The 23,670-nt window shown below is 29.9% G+C and overlaps 1 protein-coding gene and 1 long non-coding RNA gene across 2 annotated transcripts in view; one reads left to right on the forward strand and one right to left on the reverse strand.

Moving 5' to 3' along the window:
* The first annotated feature begins 3,484 nt into the window (after positions 1-3,484).
* On the forward strand, positions 3,485-23,521 carry LOC142329092 (uncharacterized). The gene is made up of 7 exons (XM_075373429.1): positions 3,485-3,518; positions 4,459-4,572; positions 8,233-8,361; positions 11,566-11,673; positions 13,271-13,586; positions 20,104-20,506; positions 23,386-23,521. Exons 2-7 carry the CDS (start codon positions 4,495-4,497, stop codon positions 23,519-23,521), a joined length of 1,170 nt encoding a protein of 389 aa, XP_075229544.1. The 5' UTR covers positions 3,485-3,518; positions 4,459-4,494.
* Positions 3,523-23,670, reverse strand: part of LOC142328706 (uncharacterized) — a 108,193-nt gene continuing 88,045 nt past the window's right edge. Inside the window, exon 4 of the long non-coding RNA XR_012757340.1 lies at positions 3,523-3,593. This is a non-coding gene — a long non-coding RNA (uncharacterized LOC142328706). The remainder of the gene's footprint in view (positions 3,594-23,670) is intronic.

A 23,670-nucleotide genomic window follows, 5' to 3' on the forward strand; every position in this document is an offset into this window, starting at 1 on the left:
AAAAGAGGATGAATATATTCTGGGCCTGTCAAAGAATTATTAGATCAAATGGCCCCTTTCAACATCATTCTCAGTTAATGTTTAACTGCAGCAGTTAAATGTAATTTTAGTTGAGGAAAAATCATTGCTAGTATTCACTCCCAAATTTTTTTTAGCAAAAACGTACAATACCAGTGCCCTTATTAGCATACTCATTTCAAAAAGCATACAAGGTAGATAGATCTATTGTTGTCATTATTATTAGCAAATTTAAAAAAATCTTTGGAATCATCAGATAAAGATTCCTAAACTTTAAAAATATAAATTTTCTATGTTTGAAAGTTTCTTAATAATTTTAATTAAGATTTAGCCCAAAACTAGTATTATTTAAGCATACAGTGTTTCTTACGAGACAACCTATCTTTAGTTTCAATGATTATTTTTTTGGGGGGAAAACACATCATTGTAATCATGGAAACAATTTGAATAAGTTGACAATATTTTGAAAATAAAGTATTTAATATTAAGCTTTTAATTGAGTTTGGAAAGGTTTGAAAAGATCATTCAAAAAGTACAGTCGCAGCTAGTAGTTGAGCATGTATCCTGTTTGTTGCTATTATGACCAGCGACATGCAGGCATGGTTAATATTGTCTTTCACACAGTTTTATCAGATACTTTATACTTTGTTAATATTATGAAGTATAATTTTTGCATTATTATTATACTGTTGGTGTTGTTATTTTCATTTATTTTTGCAACTGTTCGCAATATTTCTATCAAAGACTCATCTGTATAAAAAGAACAACAGATTACATAAAGGTATTAAAAAATCATATCAGTTAACATTATACATTTATTTTAACTATGAAACTTAAAAAGTGTAAAAGCAGTTGCAAGCAACCATTTTTTCTGGAAACCACTACTGGATTTCAGCTTTCCTCCAGTTGTTGGTAGTAACTTTATTTACCGCAAACAGGTGATAAGTTGCGTTTCCATTCTTATTACACTTCCTTCTTGTAAATAATTTAAAAATTCATTTGTAAACCAATTTTTAAAACTGTCCCTATTCATTTCTGAATGATAATCTGAAGAACAGGCTTTCAATTTACTGCTGTAAACCTTACGTTGTTTAAGAATCCTGTTTTAGCTGAACCTGCATGACATACTATTAGACTGCCTTTCTGATGAGCATTTTAGTTTTAATGTGTAATTTTCTTTGAATCTTTCCATATGCATTTATGAAAATGATTTTCATTAAGCCATGTCTTATCTATGTAAAATATATGATCATCAAATATATTTGATCATCACATGACACTTTTAATTTGTGAAATATATTTAAAATTCAATTCTTTTTAATGCAATATCTGGTTTTTCCATCAAGAAATGTTGACCATCTTCAGTATTTTTTTTTTAATAACAAAAACCAATTTTTTTCACAATACGGCGAACGGTCGTAGACGATAGATTTACATCCAGTTTTCCCGTACTTCCTCTTTGAAGTTCTTATTGGTAGGGATTTCATTCTGAACGGTAGGGGTAGTACTGATATAAGATTGTGCACAATGCATGACTGTTGAAATATTCCAGTAACAGATTTGCATTCCGTGTCCTATTTTCCTTGGCATTTCAAACTGAATGCAACTGTCATTACAATAGCACTCCTACATATCCTTTGTAGTGACCTTCATCTAATGTTCATGTTTCGGTGATGGGTTCATGAACTTTATCAAAGTAAATTGCACTACGGAATTCAAAGTCTTATAGCTTTTGAAAAAATGTTTATTTATTGCAGATTACATTTTTCAAACCACTCTTAATTGTACAGCCTTGTTGACCAGTAAACAAAGGTGTCTCCATCTCATTCATATTACACTTAAGATAGTTACAGAGAAATTACAAAAAAATCTTTAACTTATTACCCAATAAAAAAATGCTTAACTTACTATTCTAAACTGTCTTTGACATAGGGCGATACTGTTAAATAAACTTGCTAAGAAACCAGCACGAACTGAACATATCAAAATAAAATATTCGTATGATTTATTAGATATCATAGCTAAGGGCTTAATGAACCCATCAGACTGAAGACTGGCATTGCAATTGATTTTTACTAATATACAATGACATAATATTAATATACTGTAACCAATATTGAGACTGTACTGCCTACTGAGAATGCTTCTTCAGCCCTTCACATATTTCCAATTTCCACAATTTTAAATCTATTATTATGATCCTCACCATAAAACAGGAATGTTTATTAATTCAACTCGACAAATAAAAATTCTACAAAATTAATGCCTGATATTAATGGAAATTTATTTTTTTTACACCTAATGTTAACCGAAATGTGATGTTTTTACCTGAAAACAACCTGTATGCTTAAATAGTAGTAGTTTTGGGCTAAATCTTAATTACAATTATTGAGAAACAATTGTTTAATCTAATTTTAAAAATAGAAGCTTTTTATGTATTGGTTTGGATTTTATAGCAATTTAAAGTTCATGTTTTCAAAAAAAAACTGCAAGAAATTCACCTTTCACGCCCCTAATTTTCAAACGAATGACTAACTAAAATCGGCTGAATCCAGTTAGTGCAAAAATAATTGGAGTTTCTGATACCTTCATTTTTATTGTGTGATTTTTTTTTTTAAACTAAGATGCAATAGTTTAAACACAAGCGCCATCTTTCATAGTGACCACTGTAATACATAGCTGCAACTCTTCAGCAAAGATTTTTATATCATGATCAATATAAAATTCCGGTGAGGCACAACATGTTTCATACGCTATAAAATTCCATTTCCATATTCAACACACAAGCTTTAAGCTTATGTGACAACAAAAAATAAATAGATATTTAGGGTCAAACTATCATTCATTAAATGTTGAATCTTACAGAATTTATATTTTTATAATCTGGTATGTATTCATTAGATATAAGATTAGAATTTAAAATCTTAGGTAACATTATCTTTAAAGGTAAATTATATTTGTCACAGAAATTTCACCATAAAAACAATATTAACACTAATGTTTGTAAGATTATAAAAACCGAATCGGTAGAATTACTGCAACAGTTGAAAAAATTATTTGATTGTAAAAGATTACAATATGTAGAAAAAATCTGTAAGGTGAGTGCATTTTTAACGTTTGAATTTGGATGATTAAATTTGGCCTAACAAACATTTTCTAGGTTTTCTCATACAAAGCCTGGGCCATTAAAGTCACCAAATAATAATAATAATAATAATTTGACTGTGGCTACATAGTTAATGTGCATGTGTGTGTGGAGGGGGGAGTGAATTAGAGGTATATTTTATATTTTATTAGAGGTTTTATTTTATGAATTATACAAAAAATCATAAACATTTACTTTGTAGCATTCATTTTTTGTTCTGTGTTGCAGCAAGTAGATTTAGTACGACTGAAACAGGAACCGGTTGATGATTAATGGTGATATTCCAAAAGATCCTTTAGCAATTGAAGAGACAAACTCGGTTAAATCAAAAACTGTAAAAGTTGAAAATGAAGTGGTAAGGGTGTTAGATTTTGCATACATTGGAACACCAATTATCTAGATGAACATTTGCAAGGCCAGATCTGGATAACTGGAAAAGATAATTTAAAAAATGTAATATATATATATATATATATAGTAAAATTAAAAATAAATTTTTAACATATGTACAATGTAAGAAAAAATTAATATGGTACAGTAATGTGGTGCAAAAAATGCAATGTGTAGAAATTTGCTTTTGTAATTACTTAAGGAAAGTCCTATATATATATAGTATACTATAGCATATATAGTTTATCTATATATAGTTTTTTCTATATGAATTGCCAAAAAGGCAGTAAAAAAACCCCCATAAAATAAAGATAGAAAAAAGAATTCTTGTTGAAACAAAGATTTGAGTGTACAAGACTACACATTTTTTTACATGTCATACATATCCTCATGTCATTGAGCCATGGTGGGGTAGCTTTATTGTTCACACTAGTTGAACAAATTGCAGTTATTTAAGAGACTATATATATATATATATATATATATATATATATATATATACAGGTTGTAACCTTCATAATATAATAACCTTTGATAACATCTGGATCCATTGCCTTCTTTCTTTCCATACTACTTCTACACAATCCAATTTGTGTTTAGTAGTCAAACCCCTAAAACATCTTGTTTATCTTGCCGCTTCAACAACATTTTTTCCACCTTATCACACTCTGCATGAATTTCATTTTTGTTTAATTTCTTTTGCAATTTATGTTTTGGAATACTATGCCTGTATTTTCTTACATTACCCGTAAGTCCGTATTTCATTCGCTCAAAGCCAAAGCAAGTTCAGAGGCAATAATAATTATCAGAATAAAAACAGTAACCTTTCTCTGATAGGTTATATTTATTAAATATTAGTTTGTTTTCACAGTTTATAAGGGTTTTTCTTTATCTTATTTTTAAAGGAATCTGAGAAAGTTTTACCGCAGCTTAATCTTAACATGAAAACCGATGAACTTGAAATAAATTATTTACACACTGTGAAGACAGAAGAAGAGGTAGAATTTTATCCAGATCATGTAAGTATTTATTATTATTGGATATTGTAACAAATATGATTGATTTGTCTCCTGTTAATTTTATTACTGTATTTCTTTGTTAATTAATGTATTTTTTTCATTTCTGTGAGTTCTGTTTTAAAAAGATTGTTTTTAATTTTATTTATTTCTATTTAATTAATACGGACGTATTAAGTTGTGTGTAAATGATAAATTGTTAATGCGTGAGGGCAAAAGTGTTGTTTTTAAACTTCAGTGATATCTAAAATGTGTGTATTTTAACTTGTTGATAGAGTTCTCATTTTAATAAGCTCTGGGTAATCGGTTGTTAATTGAAATCATTTGTCATATTTGAATATTTATTAGGTTAGTAATTAAACCTTACCCGATACAGATTAAACAGTCATGACATATAATTTTATTAATGAAATAAAAATAAAATAAAATTTAATTCTGTATTTACATTAGGAAAATTAACATATTTTCATATTATTACAAAAGATATTTGAAGTTATTACCCTGCAGACATGTTGCAGAAATGCTAAAGTAATCATACTGACAGTCATCTGATGCAAAATGTTATCAATGGCTTCACTTTTTTTGTGAACGTTCACCTTCAGTTATTGTTAGTGCAATTTTAAAAATACGGTAGTGTAGAGGGTTTTATATTTGTACAGCATTATAACGTTATAAAAAATGTATGTTCAAAAATGTTCATTTAAAGGTTTTTTTAATTTCTGTATAAAAAAACCCATGATCCTCTCTAACTTGGTTGCCTAAATAGGGATTAAGCACATGTTAGGTCTCGTATAAAATACCAAGCTGTCTAACCAGAATCTAGACCTTTCAGGGCTCAGATAAACCCAGGTGAATCTTAGCCTACCCCATGGCTGCAGATGTCGCTTCGCTAGCCATTCCCAATTTACCTGGACTGGCACCCTGGACACCGCAAAGTTTGCTTAGGTTGCCATCCACTCATAGGGCTCCACCTTCTAGTCCTTCGCATTGTATGTTATCCTCATGGTTGTGAGAATAATACTGATAAATAATAATTATATTATTCTGGCTTTACAGAAACCTGAAAAAGAAACTAAATTACAAAATAAAGAATAATAAAAACTGTGGTAACTAAAGTACTCATACCTTTGACGACAAAAAATTCATAACATTTCTTTGCAATGGTAGCAGAAATATAGTAATGAAGTAAAAGGATTAATCTATATTTTCCTTAATGAATATTTTTAATCCACAACTTCACCCACCCTGGGAGCTACGGACTCGGTTGAAGGATTAAAACCTTCTCTGGGATAACACGAGTTTATCCTGCAAATTCGAAAATAATTGGTCATTTGGTTCTTGCATGATGCGTTAACAAACAAACAGACTATATATATATATATATATATATATATATATATATATATATATATATATATATATACATTTCCAAATAATTATGATCTAGAGAGTGTACCTGATTCATGCAAAAGTTAGCTTTTAACCTACTAAAAAATACCCTGTTCGAATTTTGAAAATTGGACAATTGTTGGCAGAGATGTTACAAGAGCACCATATTGCACCTCACAAAACAACGCCCTAGGGGCATCCCGATTGTTACCCGTTGATGTTAATGATTGGTCTAGTTTCCCATGAGGTGCACGTATATCTCACCACTCTAGCCTCATACGCAGTCTCCACAGGAAGCCTTATGTTAAACAGAAATCTTTTAAATTATTTAATATTACTCGTATTTGTAATATTATTCAATTGACTGATACGAATCATCAGCTCAAACAGTGATACAGACTCACAATTCATTTATTCAATTCATTAAAGTTTATGCTTCAACTGGCAAATCTACACTACTACATACATTTATTTTTTTCTACATCAGAAAGATATCAAAAAACCTCAATATGCTGAGAAACACGGGTAAAAATTTGGTTGCGATTGATAGAGTAGTTTTTCTGTTTATCCCTAACAAACAAAAGTGCTCTTCCTCTTTGTATAACAGTATTGATATAGATAGGAAGTGTTATCAACAAGTACTGCTTTGTTGAGGTGAATTAATTTGAAGTTCTTCCAAAAATCTTTAATTTGAAAGTTGTTTAAAAAAAATTACAGATTGCTTGCATGATTATATAAATGTAAATGTAAATATATAAATAAAAAATATGAGTGGAAATCTCATACACAACCCAACAGCTGTTTTTAATGTGAATTGATTTTTTTAACAACTTTATGTTTTCATGCAGAACAAACATATTTTGCTGCTTTTGTAAAATTAGATGCTAATATTTTTATAATTAAACTATTAAAATCCCCCAATATCTTCATCGTTCGCATACCATCTAATTCATAAACTATATACAATGGTGACTTCACTTGTCATAAAGTACTTGTGTAGCTATTTATAATTATTATTGCTTTACATCTATTCTCAAACTTGAATATTTTCTGGATCTATGGAAAATAACTGAAACCAACAGAACTAGGTAAATCACCTAATATAACATCATATCGGCCAATTAGCATGCGAGTTGTGTGGTGGTAACAGGCCCACTAGACACAAACAACATAGTGCTTGCTTGAGTAGTGAAGTAGACTATCATCGTGAAGGCGATCATCTGTCCAGCTGGGTGGTTGTTTTTTTTTTCATGTTGCTGGATTTTGGAATCGAAATCTTTCCTCGAGTTCAAGATAGTTTAATAATCTTTTGAAGTACTTCTATAATTTTTCAATTTTCTTTGGCGTTAAGGCCTAATTTTTTTCATTTTTATCCTCAAGCAAAGGGGTGGGTAATTTGTATTTTGAATCATTGGATAAAGATTTCTCAACGAAACAGTATAATTAAAAAATAAATCTTTGTGACTAACAATATTACATATACTTTGTTCTTAAATAATTCTTAATTATAAGTAGATCTATATTGTTTTTGAATCTTTGGAAGTTTTTATTATTAATAATTGTGATAATAAGTTATCAGCTGTGATAACCACTTTGAAAATTAAGTTTTTTTATAAATATTTTTGGTACATGATAATCAACAATATTGTTAATACATAACTGCAATTCCTTAAAAAAATTTGTTTATCTGTGGTTAATATCTAATCCCTTTCAGGCATGGCATTTCTTTTATGCTATAAAATTTAGTTTCCATGTTCCATGTACAAACTTCAAGGTTACTAATATAAAAGAATAAGTATTATTTACAATCAAACTCTCATTTAGTGAATGTTACAAAATTAATATTTTTATATCTGTTAAGATTTTATGAGGTATAAAATTAGAATTCAAAATCTTAGATAACGTTATCTCTAAGGTAAATGATATTTATCCTGATAAAAAAATTTCAGCATAAGCAATATTAACATTAATGCGAGTAAGATTAGAAAAAACAAAATCATGAGAATTTACCTCAAGAGTTTTAACAATTATTTGATTGTAAAAGATTACAATTTTTAAAGAATATGTAAGGTGAGTAGCAGTATTTTTTGATAACACGTAGCAAAACCTGGCATCTTAAAGTCACCTAATAATAATAGTAATAATGTAACTGTGGCTGCACTATTTATGTAAGTGTTAAGCGATTTAAAGGTGCGATTTATTTTTATTTCATAAATTATACAAAGTCATAAACATATTTACTTTCAAGCATTCATATTTTGCTTTTTGTTACAGCAAGTAGATTTACTGCAGCTGGAAGAGGAACTGCTTGATGTTAGTAACGGTGATATTGACAAAGATCCTTTAGCGATTGAAGAGACTGACTTAGTTAAATCAGAAAATTTAAAAGTTGAAAATAAAGCGGTAAGACTGTGAGATTTTGCGTACAGTGGAACACCAATTATCCAGATAGACCTGGCAAAGCCAAATGTGGATAATTGAAAAGAATAATTTTAAAAAGTTTTATCTTATAAACTGCACTTATAATTTTATATTTAATGGGTAAGACATAAGCAAAAAAAAATTAAATGGAAAAAGTAAACATATTTAAGAAGAAATTTGAAAATGAAAATACAATGTTCAACGTAAGAAAAAAGATATATAGTAATATGATACAAAAAATAAGTATAAAAATTTACTTTTATAATTAGTTCTACAAAGGCCAGTTATATATTTTTGCTAAAAAAGTATATATAAGTATATAATTGCAAAAAAGGCAGTTAAAAAATCCAGTATAAAAAATATTGATAAAAATAAGTGGTATTGAAGCAAGGATTTATTTGAATACTAATTAAATTTTTTAAATAATGTACTAGTTTTTTTTTAAGTTCTTTGTCTGGATTTTAAGCAGTCCAGTTATCATCTGGAAAATTGGTGTCCCAGTGTATTATATTTTCATTACTATTATTATTATCTAGTTTGTAAATTTTGGATTACATCCGATCCATTTCTAAACTCATATGTAGTATTATTTCTGATTATTACCTTTTAGGAGAGCATGTGAACTTAACCATCATGGCTCTACTTCCTTCTCTTTTTAAAACCTCTTCATCTGTTCACTATGTTTCTTCTTCCTCTCCTCAGTTCATCTTCTTTCTATTGTTTGTCGTTTTTGCTCTTGTTCAATTTTCCTATTTCTAATTTCATCCATAAATTTTCTTCTGTGCTTGATTTCTTCTTCTGAGATTTGCAGTCGTTCCAGGTTGTCTTGTGTTTCTTTCATCCAAATGGACTTTAATTTACTTGGCTTGATGATGTTGAAAATTTTCTTAGCGAGTTTATCATATTCAGTCATCCTGCTTAAGTGTCATATGTGGTTTTGTTAAATGAATTGCAGAAAAGTCAGTTGAAAAACCCAGTAAAATAAAGATCAATAAAAAATTTCTTATTGAACCAAAGATTTATTTCAATAGTGTTTAAATTTTTCAAATAATGTATTGCTTTTTTTTAAGTTGCCTAGTCTGGATTCAATTAATCACCAACATACTTACCACTGTGCCAAATAACCTCAAATAACAAAAAAATAATCACCAAACATAATAACAGAACCCTAAAAACCTAATATGAAAACTTGACTTTCATGGGATGCTGCATTGTCAGTCTGTACAAAATCCTGTAACAGAGCTAATCAAAACTAAGGAAGGCAAACTTAAGGGTAAATTTATAATTATAGTCATAACATTAATACTAAGATTATTTAACATGTTTTTGTATTATTTAAGTTGTTACAAAATAGTGTTAACAACATAACAGATATAACAGTATTTTTTTACTCCAATTTATACCATATTGTAACAAGACCGGTATAGTGAGCCTGAGTAAGGGATTCCTACCGATTATAAAAGTAATGTTAAGTACAATTGCAGGAATCCAGAAAGGGACAAAAAAGGAGAAACTTTTTGTAAAGTATGGCCGTTTAACCTTTTAATTATCCTTTGTTATACTGCCTGTTAACATGCAGTGAACACCTGTTTTATGGTGAGAAGAGGCCAGGTTTGGAATTCATGGGAACAAAAGCCTTGAACAACTGTTTTCACACTATGAGTTGGGTCCAGTCTGGTAGGTAAAGAGGCTAGAAGTATAAATAGCTCAGTAAGACCGGCTAAAAGAGAGTTCTATTAGAACCAGTCTGCAAGGTGTTACGACGTCAGTCCCACAAGGGCAGTTCAGCAAGGAGAGGCTGCGAGTTGTGTGAGTTCGGTGGAGTTTTGCAAACCAGTCCAGCGAATGAGAGTCACAGGTGTGTCTGCGAGATGGGAGTGCAAGACGTCAGTCCAGCAAGGAGAGTCTTGAATCCAGTTCGATAAGACTAAGATGATGCCACGAGTAATTTCAGTAAACAAGAAATACTATCGGTGAGTTATAGTAAAACTATAAGTGTATAAGTGGAAGAAATAATGCGATAAACTTTAGGTAGATAGCAAGGGTATTTGCAAGTGAAATTTATAACATCGTTTGTTAATATAAGACAAAGTGTTTAAAAAGGGTTAAAACTAGCAGTTTCTTTTGTTAATGAGTTGATTCTAGTTTTGTTTTTTCTACCTGGAATAAATTCTGAATGATTTTTTGAAATCTGTCCTATGTATATAATCTGTATTTACTATTGACACTTATGATGTGTAATATTTTGATTGTTATTCTTTGTTGATTACATTATTTATTTGGATTTGTTATTGACACGTACTATTATCATTTACTACTATTATCCTGATTATTATTGTGGTTGTAATTACTATATTAATAATTGTGTTCACTATTTGTTTTATTATTGTCACTTATTATTATTAATTTGTCTGGTTATAATTATGACATTTTAAACCAGTAAGTTGTAATTATATAAACATTCTAAATTGTCCACCTCTCAATATTCTGATCGAGCCACGAAACATGCGACAATATACTAAGCATAAAGGTGTACAACAATATAAATATTATTTACATCATCTTCATATTCTTGTATCTTCTTCACATTACTAAATCTAGAATGTTGAATCTTAATGATGAGTATGGGCAGTCATTTGTTATAGTATTATTATGTTTAATTATTTTTATTCTTTTTCTAAGATAATAAATTTAAATTTTAATTGATCTCAGTCTTTAACAATATTTTTTTTGTTTATAAGAATTGATGAATTTTAGTAATTTGCTGTCTGAATTGAAGAGAATTGTACTTGCCACCGCTTTTCTTTTGTAAAACAGAGCATTGAACATAGTGATATTTAAAAGTTGGCAGAACTGCTTTTATATCAACCATTATTGTCTTTTCTTTCGAGTGGGAGTGCGCTCAGCATTTGATCCATCCTATCAACTCTGTCCATAAATATATAATCATTGACAACGTTTGGAAGCATTACCTTCTTTCCTTTCCTTACTACTTCTATGCATTCTAATTTGTGTTTAGTTGTCTAACACAAGACATCTCATTTATCTTGCCGCTTCACCGACATCATTTATGACACACTGAATTCAATTTCATTATTTAATTTTAAAGTAGATTTATGTTGTTTTTGAAGCTTATGGAACTTTGTAATTGTGATGAAAGCATTTATGTTTTGCTTTTTGTTGCAGCAAGAAGATTTACTACAACTGGAAGAGGAACTCCTTGATATTAGTAATGGTGACATCGAAAAAGATCCTTTAGCAATTGAAGAGACCAATTTAGTTGATAATGAAGTGGTAAGGGTATTAGATTTTTCATACAGTGAAACACCAATTATCCAGATGAATCTTTGCTAGGCCAAATCTGGATGATTGAAAAGGATAATTTAAAAAAGGTTTATCATATATACTGTACATATCATTCTAATGTTAAATGGGTAAGACACTAAGTAAAAAAATTAAAGATAAAAAGTAAATGTATTTTAGTAAAATTAAGAAGAAATTTGGAACGTATGTACAATAAAAGAAAAAGAGATATAGTAATATGGTACAAAAAGTACATTATGTAGAAATTTGCTTGTATAATTAGTTTTACAGAAGTCTGTGTAAAAAGCTACCACATTTATTATTCAATAGCTATCAGTTCCATCATATTTCTGTTTGCCATTCTCGGAGGGAACCTTTTTAAAATTATTTTCAAAGGGGTGGAACTCGCCCTCTCCACTATACCTATTTCAATTCAAAAATCTTAAATGGCAATAGTAACATTTAATTACATTAATCGACAAACCGAAAAAAATAATGAATTTTGGTGAAAAGAAAATTAAAATCCACCCTCCCATTCGCTCAGTAGGTGTGAAAACCATTTAGTTGTACTTTATTAAAATCCAGTCCAACAAACTAACTATAAAGTTATTGATATTACTTCTTAAACCATTTGAAATAATCATAATCTATAGATTAAAACTTTGAAAATTATTTTTCAAATTACCAACACAAAATTTTGCTCTTAAGTATTCTCAAAATTTTTAGGAGTTGAAAACTTATTTTTTTTAAATGAGACAATGTAGGTTGTGATACCTCATTGGAAGCCCCTTTGCATGACAAGTAATTTTGTACAAATAAAATAAAAATTGGTTCACTGGTATTTATATTATGATTAAAAATGTGGTTTTTTTTTTATGTTATGTTGAGATACAGTGTTACTGACCCAAAGCATTAGGTTTGAAGTCATCCATTCTTGTTAAAAATATGGGTTTTAGGTTTCTCCATTATTGATAAAACGTACCAGTAAACACAGCATTAAAACAAAAGTTAAACATAAAAAAACCAATAATAAGGTACCTTATCTTTGCTAGTAACATGCTAAACAATCTATTACCAGATAAACTTAATAAATAATTAAAAACTAATTCATAAATGAATAATAGTTAATCAAAAAATAATGTTTTAATTATTCTTTACTTAATTATATATATATATTGCCTACAGCAATTTTTTGTTTTAAATTGTACAAATCTCGAACTTTTCTTTGTTACAACTTGTAATAAAATCCCAAACAAAAAAGTCCAAAAGACTGATGATATGTGGGAGATCTAGTTGGCTATGCAGTTGGACCTCTCATCTGATCCAACATCCAGGGAAGCCTTGTTCAAAAACATGGTAACATCTCAATAAAAATGTGTGAAGCACTATCTTGTTGGAAACTGTATCCTGCAGGAATCTGAGGAACAACAAAGTTTTCAAGCAGTTGAGGTACGTTTGCCTTCAAACAGTGGGCTCCATGAAAAAACAGACTGATGGTCCCATTTTTATTCCGTCATAATCGGACATTGATTTTTTATTTGTCTCTTTCATTTGCGATTGTAATTATTAGTTATTTTTAATTTTACAGGTTACTATCGATAAAGGAAACATCAAGGGAAGTACCAACATATCCAATGAATGTAAGTGTGCATATGGTGATGTAACGACAGAAGAAAATTTAGTGCAGAATTTAAGTAGTGAAAACATGTTATTTTTCCAGAAGGGAAAGAATTTGGTTTGTGAATATTGCGATGAAGGATTCCGATGTAAATGTTATTTAAAGAGACACATTAACTTTCATTGTAAAAACAAAAAAAATAATAGTAATTTTTGTCAAAAGTCTCTTATTCATGATAACGATTTAAAAACCCACCTTATGCATAATGAAGAGAAAAATTATATTTGTATCTTTTGTCAGAAATCTTTTAATCGGAGTTCTGCTTTAAAATTGCATTTAAATGTTCATACCAAGGAAAAAAATTATATTTGTAATTTTTGTCAAAAGTCATTTAATCATAAAAACAGTTTAAGGACACATATTAGTAGAACTCATGCAAAAGAGAATTATGTTTGTACTTTTTGCCAGAAAACCTTTTATCGGAGATCTACTTTAAGATCACATTTAAATACTCATACCAAGGAAAAAAATTATATTTGTAACTTTTGTCAAAAGTCATTTAATCGTAAAGACACTTTAGACGCGCATATTAATATTCATACAAAAGAGAAAAATTATATTTGTACCTTTTGTCAGAATATTTTTAATCAAAGTTCTGCTTTAAAATTACATTTAAATATTCATACCAAGAAAAAAAATTATATTTGTAGCTTTTGTCAAAAGTCATTTAATCATAAAAACAGTTTTCGGACACATATGAATACTCATGATAAATAAAAAAATTATGTTTGTACTGTTTGTCAGAAGACTTTTAATCGAAGATCTGCTTTAAAATTACATTTAAATATTCATACCAAGGAAAACAATTATATTTGTCATGTTTGTCAGCAGACTTATAGTCAAAGATATTCTTTAAAAGTACATTTAAATACTCATACTAAGGAAGAAAGTTTTATTTGTAACTTTTGTCAAAAGTCATTTAATCGTAAAAACAGTTTAAGGACACATATTAGTAGATCTCATGCAAAAGAGAAAAATTGTTTGTAACTTCTTCCAAAAAGTTTTTAATCATCTTTCTAATTTAAAGGTATATATTAATTTGCAATCAAGGAGAAAAATTGTTTGTAATGTTTGTCAAGCATCTTTAATGAAAGTTGTACTTTAAAAACAAATCTCAATAATATGAACCATTATGACCATTAAAAATCTTATGTTAAGAAATTTGATTAAGGAGAAAAAATGAAAAGCATTCTTTCAAGAGTACATAATTTATAAAACAAGTACAACAAAATTTATTTAACGTCTCAAAATTTAATTTAACGTCTCAAATCACAATAGTTCTTATTACATTCTCAAGCATATTCTGTTTACAGTAGAAAAAAATTTTAGAACGGATAGGAGCTGCAAACCTAAACAATAGACTTGATGCCAGGTCACTCACTCTGAAATTCTATCTGCATCTCTACTATAAGTTAACTTTAACTCCGCAAATATGAATTGATATTAGAAAATTTATCAAAATGTTTTTGAAGTGTAAAAGATTTCAGAATGATGTAATTTGATTTTATAATCTGTCTGTGAAAACTTTAACGTTCAGTTAAATATTAGTATTGTCAATTAATTTACAGGTGTACTTTCTATGTTATTTATTTTTTTAAATTTAATAAATAGTGTTCCACAGAAAATATGTTGATTTTTATTTAAAACATACACCATTTTTTTGTAAAAACTAATTGTGATTTTTATTTTAGTGTGATCAGATGAAAAATGTATTGTTTATCTTGTATTAGTTATAATGAATAAAACTAAATTAAAGCTCTCCACTTTGTCCAACCTAAATGGTGGGAGTGGTAGATATGTGTCTACATTCAGGTTTTAAGTTTGAATCGTGGTTTTGAATCTTTTAACACATTAAATAAATAAAATATGATTTATCACTATCTTTTTGTATTTAAAAAAGTTTTTTGATGAATGTGTTTTAAAAATGATGTGTAATCTTATCCTTTTCATTTAATATTTTTAGTGTGTCAACCGTTGGGATTTGAGTGTGGCGGCCTCATATAAAAAAGTAGATAGTTTTGAGGTTGTATCATTTTTAAAAATGTCATTTTTCTATGTTTAATGGTCAAATAGTTATTTAAGTGTGTGTTTATACAGTGCCTATACTTCTTATTCTTTTATATGTCATTATTGTAATGACATAAAAGAATGCTTTATTTTCTTGTTTACGGAAAGTGTTAAAGATAATTTGTATCAGCATTTTTTTTTTTGTTTTATGTTTTGACTCGTTTTCTTTCTTTTCTTCAGTCCATTTCTTTCCAAAACCATCTTATTTTTCTATTTCTTAACTCATAATTGAAAATTAATTTTCTAAGGACATCCTGATTTCTCATGGTTCCTACAGGCAAGAAAAGCCAGGAAATACAAATTTAGTTAGGAAATTTTAGGAAAAAAAATCAGAAAAAACCTTTAAAAATTGCATTTTTGTTACCAAATATTATATTAGTTATTAAATCAGTATTTTTTAAGTAATGCCAAATTATATTTGATATACTTTCCCTTTATATATTTGATATACATGTCCTGTTCTCATTTACATTAACTCAATTATTCTTTTATAATAAAGTGAGGAATATTCCAAATTGCAGTTAATTTTTCACTGGTGAAATTTTTAATAAAATTTGCCATTGAAAAATTTAAAGTTGTTAACTGTTCTTGGAATTTATTTCAAACTACCGTGATTTTTTTGTTGTGTTCTAGATAATTAATAATTACTTTTAAATGGTGTATAAAAAGACTTTAATGACAAGTGGTTAGATATAAACTTACACCCAGAATTCAGTCAGTCGAGAAGAGGTCCCTACCTCTTCTCATGCTGTTATCATACTTTTTGTTATTTGTGTAAAATAATTTTACACCGAGCAATATGGATCGAAAGGAAATGATTTCACATAGTTTACTTTGTGAAGTTTGCTGCTTTTCTTGATTAAGATAGCAACCATTGAAAAATCTTTTTATCTGCCGACAGTACTTCAACTCGGAAGACTAAAACTTTGATCTACAGTTGTGAGAACAGTGGTTGTGATATATATGTATATTCTTTGCCCGGACTCTCCCCCTCACCACTTCTAATCAGAGTAATAGCATTTCAGCAGCAAATGATACATTTGAATCCTGCAAAATGACAATACAATTACTTCTTTTTGTTGTAATGATTATGTTTCTAAGGAGGAGATTATGTGAGTTCTCAATATTGTACAAAATAAGTTATACTTAAGTTTACGTGAAGATATTGGTGCAACTTTTAAAATTACTTTTCCTGATAGTTGTATAGTGTCAAAATTCCAGCTTGGAGCTATTAAATGCTCTTGTCATCAATCATGTTCCTGTAATGTACTTTGATGGCATTCTGCAAATACACTGGACTAATAATGACAAAATATTTTCAAGTAAATATTAGTAACGCTTGTTTTCTGTTCTAGTTTTCTTATCTGTATTACTTTAAGTTTCCTTTAAGTTTTAATCATTATTTTCTTTATTAAATTGAAATCTATGTATCTTAACGTTTTCAAACAAACCAAGTTATGAAATATAGTTTTCTTTTTACTTGTCAAAATAATGTAGGCTAGTTTTTGTGAAAAAGTTCAGCAATTCTATGTGTGTGCCAATTGTTTTAAAATTTTTAAAAATTGCTTTAGTTAGCTTTTATTTCTTATCTGTAACTTTTAGTTACCATGATGTTCATCAGCAAAAAACTTATTATAATTTTGTTATTTTTTGTTTTGTACTTTACAGTGTAAATTACTGAAACAATTTATCACAAAAATTAGCCCAATTTTAAATGTATATTGAAAAAATCATTAAAAAATGAACTTAATAATACAAAAAAAAGTGTGAGTTGGGCAGCTACGGGTACGGTAGAGACTGCAAACAAAAATATTTATGTACTTTGTGGAGTAAACGGCAATAGCATATCATTATGAGAGTCAGGAAATTTTAATGAATTGGTCAGTAAAGTCAGGAAAAACGAACCTTAAAATTCAAAATTCAGTGAAAATCCTGTTTATAAAAATTTCTTCAATTCATACTTATTGGAGATCCTTTGTAATTGTTTCAATTTAATTTATTTTGATTTTTATTTCAGCAGAAATATGTTAATTTTTAAAGCTCAAAATAATAATATTTAAAAGTTGTTGCCATCAGTTTCATAGGTATATAATTTACAATACTAGGTACTATTGTTAACAAAAGGGAGGGCGGTGCACTCTATTTTTATTTGTGGATTTTCACTTTCTGCTACAAAGTAAAAATAGCTGGTTTAACTGAGATTTAATTGATTTTAGTTAGGTTAGGTGAGGAAATATAACTGACGATTCAGAATATTGAAGTTTGTATTGTATTACCATAACTTTTTTTCCCCACCCTACTCCCCTCAGCAATACAATATAATTAAAGCTCAACCCAGGGAAGTGTCCCTTTACTCTAAGAGAGCCTTCTCGCTCACCAGCATTAAATCCAGCACGGCAGTTTGGCCACCCCGATCGGATCTTTGATCTTTATTTTGCCTGCCTCTAATCCCCGTGAGGAGTAACCAGGTCCGACTATGTCGTTCCCGGGCCCTGCACGATGGCCGGGTCTCTGTCTTGATTTTATCTCTGACCTACGCTAGTCCTGGCGCCCACTGCTGCTCATCGGAACCGGCTCACCTAAGCATACTGGCACTCAGATGGGGCTGTCCACCCTTCCCTACACCAAAGTCTACGGCATCTCCCTTCAGCGCCCTTGCCGTGTAACACCTTCATAGCATACGTGTCAAGGGCCCTTCAGTTCTCTTCTGAGGACAGCAGATTTTCAGGTAGGTCTTAATCTATCTAGGTCCGCCAAAGGTGCCATTGTGCACACATAAATATGGTGTGCTCCGCTGTGTCCTCTCTGTTGCAAAACATGCAGCACGGAGTGTCCCGTCTGCCAAATCGATTGAAGTAATGTTGAAACATTTCTTGGCCGGAGAGCAATTGTGACATATAAAAATCTATATCGCCATGTTTCCTTTTCGTCCATATGTCTAAGTCTGTGATTAATCTCTCTTGTCCAGGCTGCTTCATTTCCAGTCATCTATCTTTCATGCCATGTCTCCATTACATTAGCCTTGTCCTCACGCTTCCCCATACCATCGTAGCAAAGCTCTTGCACTCTAACTTGAAGGTCAATTGGCAAAGCTGATGCCAACATGCTCACTTGCACTGTATGACATAGTTGTATAACACGCCGTAACACACACAACAACGTTCACCTGTGGACTGTGTAAACATGCCCAGTTCCTCATGACTTTCATTGCTCCACTCCAAACCGAGGCAGCATACAATAACACTGAAATTATCATTGACATGATTAATCGGCGTTTGGAAGCCCTTGGAGCCGACTGAGTAGTGATCAACACATTCAGTGATTTCAAGATTTTTTTAGGTCCTTGTACAACTGTCTACTATGTGTTGACTAAATTTACATGATTTGTTGATCTGTACCCCCAGGTACATTATCATGTCTCTCGTAGCAACTGTCCACCTAGCATTAGGATTATTCTACCCATCATTCTTCTGCCTGTTAGTGTAATGTAATTTATAATATGTATTAAATTTTATTACATATAAATATTTTTTTTTTTTTTTAAATGTTCATGTGTTACCAGTTTAATTGACTTTGTAGATGTGTTTCACTTAAATAAAAATACATCTTCATTAAAAAAATATTTTTGGATGTACTTTTTTTAATAAAGAATGCTGCTCTTAGTTTTTTAGCGAATAAAACATGTAATGACATAAGATATTTATTGAATAAGTTATTAAATTTATATTTGCATTTTTTAATATTGTTTAATACAGGGAATCTACATTTGATCGCATTAATGTTTAATAAACAAAATTATTTTTGCAGCACCTTTTAAAACAATAAAAAAGTAATTATATTTGACTTTATCTGTTTTACTGATAATTTACATCCTTGGTTCAGAACATCAAGCATTTGTATCTAATTCAAAGAATTAGGGCTTGATACAGCTACCCTTTTTACTGGATTTCCATAACAGTCCTATGTTAAAGAACAATTGCCATGAGAGCTTGAGCGTTACAAATAATCCAGTCAACAATAATTACATTAACATTATTAAAAATATCAGCCATTAAAAAATACAAACACCTTACATTACAGTTATATTCAGCTTCTCGCATTCAGTCTATGAGAACCTATTTATTAAATATCTCTGCCATTACCATATATCTTGACTAAAGTTTATGTACTTTTCAAACTTGAGTAATTTTTAATAAAACTTTTAATTAATAATATAGTAGTAATCAATCTAAGAAATTGTGAGTCCACAGTATGAAGTAGTAGAGGAGTTAGTTTTTGAGATAGTCATTAATAGGTTTTAGGCAGAGCTTACCAAAAAAAGAAGAAAATAAATGATTCAAATTGTTGATGACAGAAAACATGTTCCTATATCATTATCACACAATAAAATTGTTTTATAATGATAATGTAATACGGGAAAACATCTAATAAACTTAAATAATAAGTTAACTATAAGCTTATATAATATTACTTTTTTCCAGTAAGCTGGAAATGTAATAAAAATTTTACAATATTGGTAAGTTAAAACAAATCTCACAAAAGCTTATTTGACATTTATAGTTTATTCTTGGTTTTAGGAGGAACCTTTAGTCTTCAGTGAAAAGGTGTTCTCGCAGGATGCACCATTCATTACATTTAAGCAATGGAAAAACTGCTAATGAAATAAATGCTGGTAGGTAGTATATATAATAAGCATAGGCTATTATCCAGATGGCAGGATAGATGGAGAGAGGAGGGACCTGCCAAGAGAACAAAAGAGCTGATCCCTGACCTGCAGGCCTGGCTTGGAAGGAGGCATGGTGAAATAGATTACTATTATACGGGCCATGGTAATTTCAATAATTACCTGCATAAGATTGGGAAAAGACTAGAACCGGCCTGTATGTACTGTGGCCATGATGATGATGCTGACCACACGTTTACTGTTTGTAACAAACGGGCACAATATAGGTTAGATTCAGGAATTGCAGATATGAGGACTGGAGAAATAACTGCTGAAATGTTGCAAAGTGAAGAAAAATGGAGAAAAGTAGCCGACTTTATTAGAAAGGTGCTAAAAACAATGGACGCAGACGAAAGGCAACTGGGTTTTTAAAAATTAGAATAGGGAAGGGTGGATAGCCCCAGCAGTGAGAGTCGGCATGCTTAGGTGTGTCAACATCAATGATCCGCTGGGGACTCAAGGGGATAATAGGTACGTGACATTAAGAGAAAAGATGTGACACACGCTGCGGCTAGCCAAGGTATGTGATGTCAAAAACACAAATAAAGAGCACTCAAAAGATCTGACCGGCGGGTCGACCTACCATGCTGGATATTAAGCTGGTAGGTGGGAAGGCCCGTTAGAGTAAAACAGACACTCCTCTGGGTGGCGAAATACCAACCAGTTGATCCGACCCAGGGGAGGAGTGAAAAAAAAAAGATACCATACCTAAAAGAAAAAATAAATCCTTATTAAAAAAATAATTTATTTAAGATATTTAAAAATAATTTAATTAAGATTTTTTATCAATCCAGGCTGTCCCTGAGCCAGTCATATAATTTTTTTTCAAAACAAAAAAAATAAAATGTGAAATTTTATTTAGTCTCTTTGGTAAATCAATATGTTATCGTAGTAACCGATACATTTTCTTAAAATTACTAGTTTATTTTCCATAAATTGTCAGTTGGAAATTCAAGCAATGTCTTAAACAGTTTTACCAACAGTATTACCAACTTGATTGAGCTCCTACACATTTCACATTTAATTTTTTGTAACATTTTCTTCTAAGTTTTTGTTGTTAATAAGAGTCAACATCATTTAAAATTTTATTTGTTTTCTGTTGACATTATTTATATCAATCTTCTAATTAAATTCTCTACAATCTTATGTTTAAAAAATGTATGATTTATTACCAATTTAACAACATTAAATTGGTAATTTTTACGTCAAACGTAAAAAAATGTTTTTTGACCCTATTTTTGGCATTTTACATGGATATCTATTTTTTCGATTAAAAACCATAAGAAACAATTGAATTTGCCCCTTAATTGAACTTCCAGAATTTCAGAAAGCCTTAATTTACCCGGAGTAACTGAAACTCAGGTGAAATCTTTCACCTGTATAACTGGCTAACGAAGCGTTTTCAGATATATGAACTTTTTTCTTATTTTTAGCCTGTAGAATGAGTTGTCAAAGTATTGCCTTATCCTCCTGAATCACTCTGTATTTATTGTATTTTTTAACATTAAATGTAGCTTAATTTTTTTAATTACAAATAATCAAAAAACTTACTTAAATTTGCATCATGCATTCAGTTCTTCTGCAAGTTTCCTATCTTCATTGGAACAATCACTTACACTATAATTATCAAAGTCTACACGAAGCACATAACAGATTTTTCAGTCATTTTTTATATCGAAAATTCAAGTTTCAAGTGGATCTAGATTTGCAATAACAATTACTGTCATTCTATACTTTTGAAGAAAATAGCCTTTAAAACTTACTTTTACAGTACTTAAATGTTAAATTTCCCAATGGCCTTTACTTTAGAGATATTCCTTGTAGTATATCCTTCACAGCTATTGAAGATCGATTCTGTTTGGGTGTTTACTGATGATTTTAAATGAGTGTGTTTACATGAACCCTTTGTCATGTTTAATTGTTAAGAAGTGGACATATTAAAATGATCCCTTCTGTAACAAGGGTAGCCCCACCAGGTACATCCCCATATTTGGGCTACCAACCCCGGATGTCCAACCCAGTATGCCAGTGGAACCAGCATGTCAAAGCAGAGACCAGAGAGCCCTATGAACCGACACAAATGGACACCTTATTACAAGCTTGCCATCGCAGGGAGCAGTGAGAAATGAATTGGTCTCTTGTGTAACAGAGATCAATTCAAGCTGTAGTAGGTGTCTACTACTGCTTCAACCCTGGTCGCTATATCACCAGCACAAAAGATGATGTAAACCAGTTTCCAAAATCCGATCTGTGTATCGATCTGAAGTTGAAAGTAAGATCAGCATTATTAAAAAAGAACGATCACATTTTCGAGGAAAAGATTTGGAGTCTGCTAGCCAGCTATGTTTTGTACGTAAACTGTTATTGCCCCAGATGGTATATTCCAGATATGGAGATGATCTACCTCAGGGCATTCTTTTTATTTTTTATTTATTTTAAGTGTAGAATTAACTACTGGTAATTTAAAGAGAATGAAAAGATGATTGTCATTCATCTGGTTGTCATTTTCTTTAAATTGCCCTTTAAAGAGCAATTTAAATGATTAGATGAATTGATTATCACAGATTTTACGTAGAACAAGTCAGATCACCTTAAGAATATTGGTTTCTAATGTATTTTGGTTTATAATGTATTTATTTTAACCTGATATTACAATCTTATTAAATTTTATCTATAATTTAATAATTCCAACAAAAAAAAAAATAATAAAGATCGTTGCTGCTCAATTTTTATAATCTTAAGTATAAATAAAATCTTAAGCGTAATACCATGAAGTTTTATTACATAAAAAAATAAAATAAAACAGTGCAATTTTTTATTTGGTAAAATTGACAAAAGTAGGGATAAAGAGATAAACTCATATAAAGCGCAAAATAAACCTATAAAAACAATTTGTCCAAGTGTGCCTCCATAAAGTTCTCTTGCATGGACTTGATACAACAATATCTTTGATGTGAACTGTTACTACATTAACTCACAAATTCAATAGTATGTAGTTATCTAACTAAATAGAAATAGCTTACATCATTATTTTTATAGATCACCACAGGTGATCGATATCAAACTTTGTTTTAATTATTAAATAATTCATACTTAACACCTTTTATGTCTGAGATGCTAATTTATAAGACATGCCACTTGCACTGGAACCATCAAGTTGTGAAGTATGAATGTATGTACTAATTCTTTAATTAACTTTCATATTTAATTGAAAGTTATTTTTGTATTTTTATAGAGATATTGAAGCTTTATTACATGTCAAATCAAGCCTTGGTTCAGGAGTACTAGCGATGCCGGTTGCATTTAAAATTGTTGGCCTTCTGCAAGGGTTTTTGGGAACTATTTTGTCGGTTTACTTTGCACACTTATAAATTATCATTTTATCGTTCCCGATTCATTGAAACTTGGTTTAAATTTCATCCTTCATTTTCTATAAAAGTGTCTCTTCCATTCAAAATATGTGGAAGGGTTAATATCATAAAATAATTCAGCAGTATGTTGAATATTTACAGTTTATATA

Source organism: Lycorma delicatula, chromosome 8 (genome assembly GCF_047948215.1).
Source record: "Lycorma delicatula isolate Av1 chromosome 8, ASM4794821v1, whole genome shotgun sequence".
In the NCBI taxonomy this organism is placed as follows: Eukaryota; Metazoa; Arthropoda; class Insecta; order Hemiptera; family Fulgoridae; genus Lycorma; species Lycorma delicatula.

Excerpts from the sequence above, each read along its gene's own strand:
- LOC142329092 (XM_075373429.1), top strand. The coding sequence starts at position 4,495 with ATGAAAACCGATGAACTTGAAATAAATTATTTACACACTGTGAAGACA. Across the intron at positions 4,573-8,232 it reads TAGAATTTTATCCAGATCAT|CAAGTAGATTTACTGCAGCT; the intron begins GTAAGTATTTAT and ends TTTTTGTTACAG. Across the intron at positions 8,362-11,565 it reads TAAAAGTTGAAAATAAAGCG|CAAGAAGATTTACTACAACT; the intron begins GTAAGACTGTGA and ends TTTTTGTTGCAG.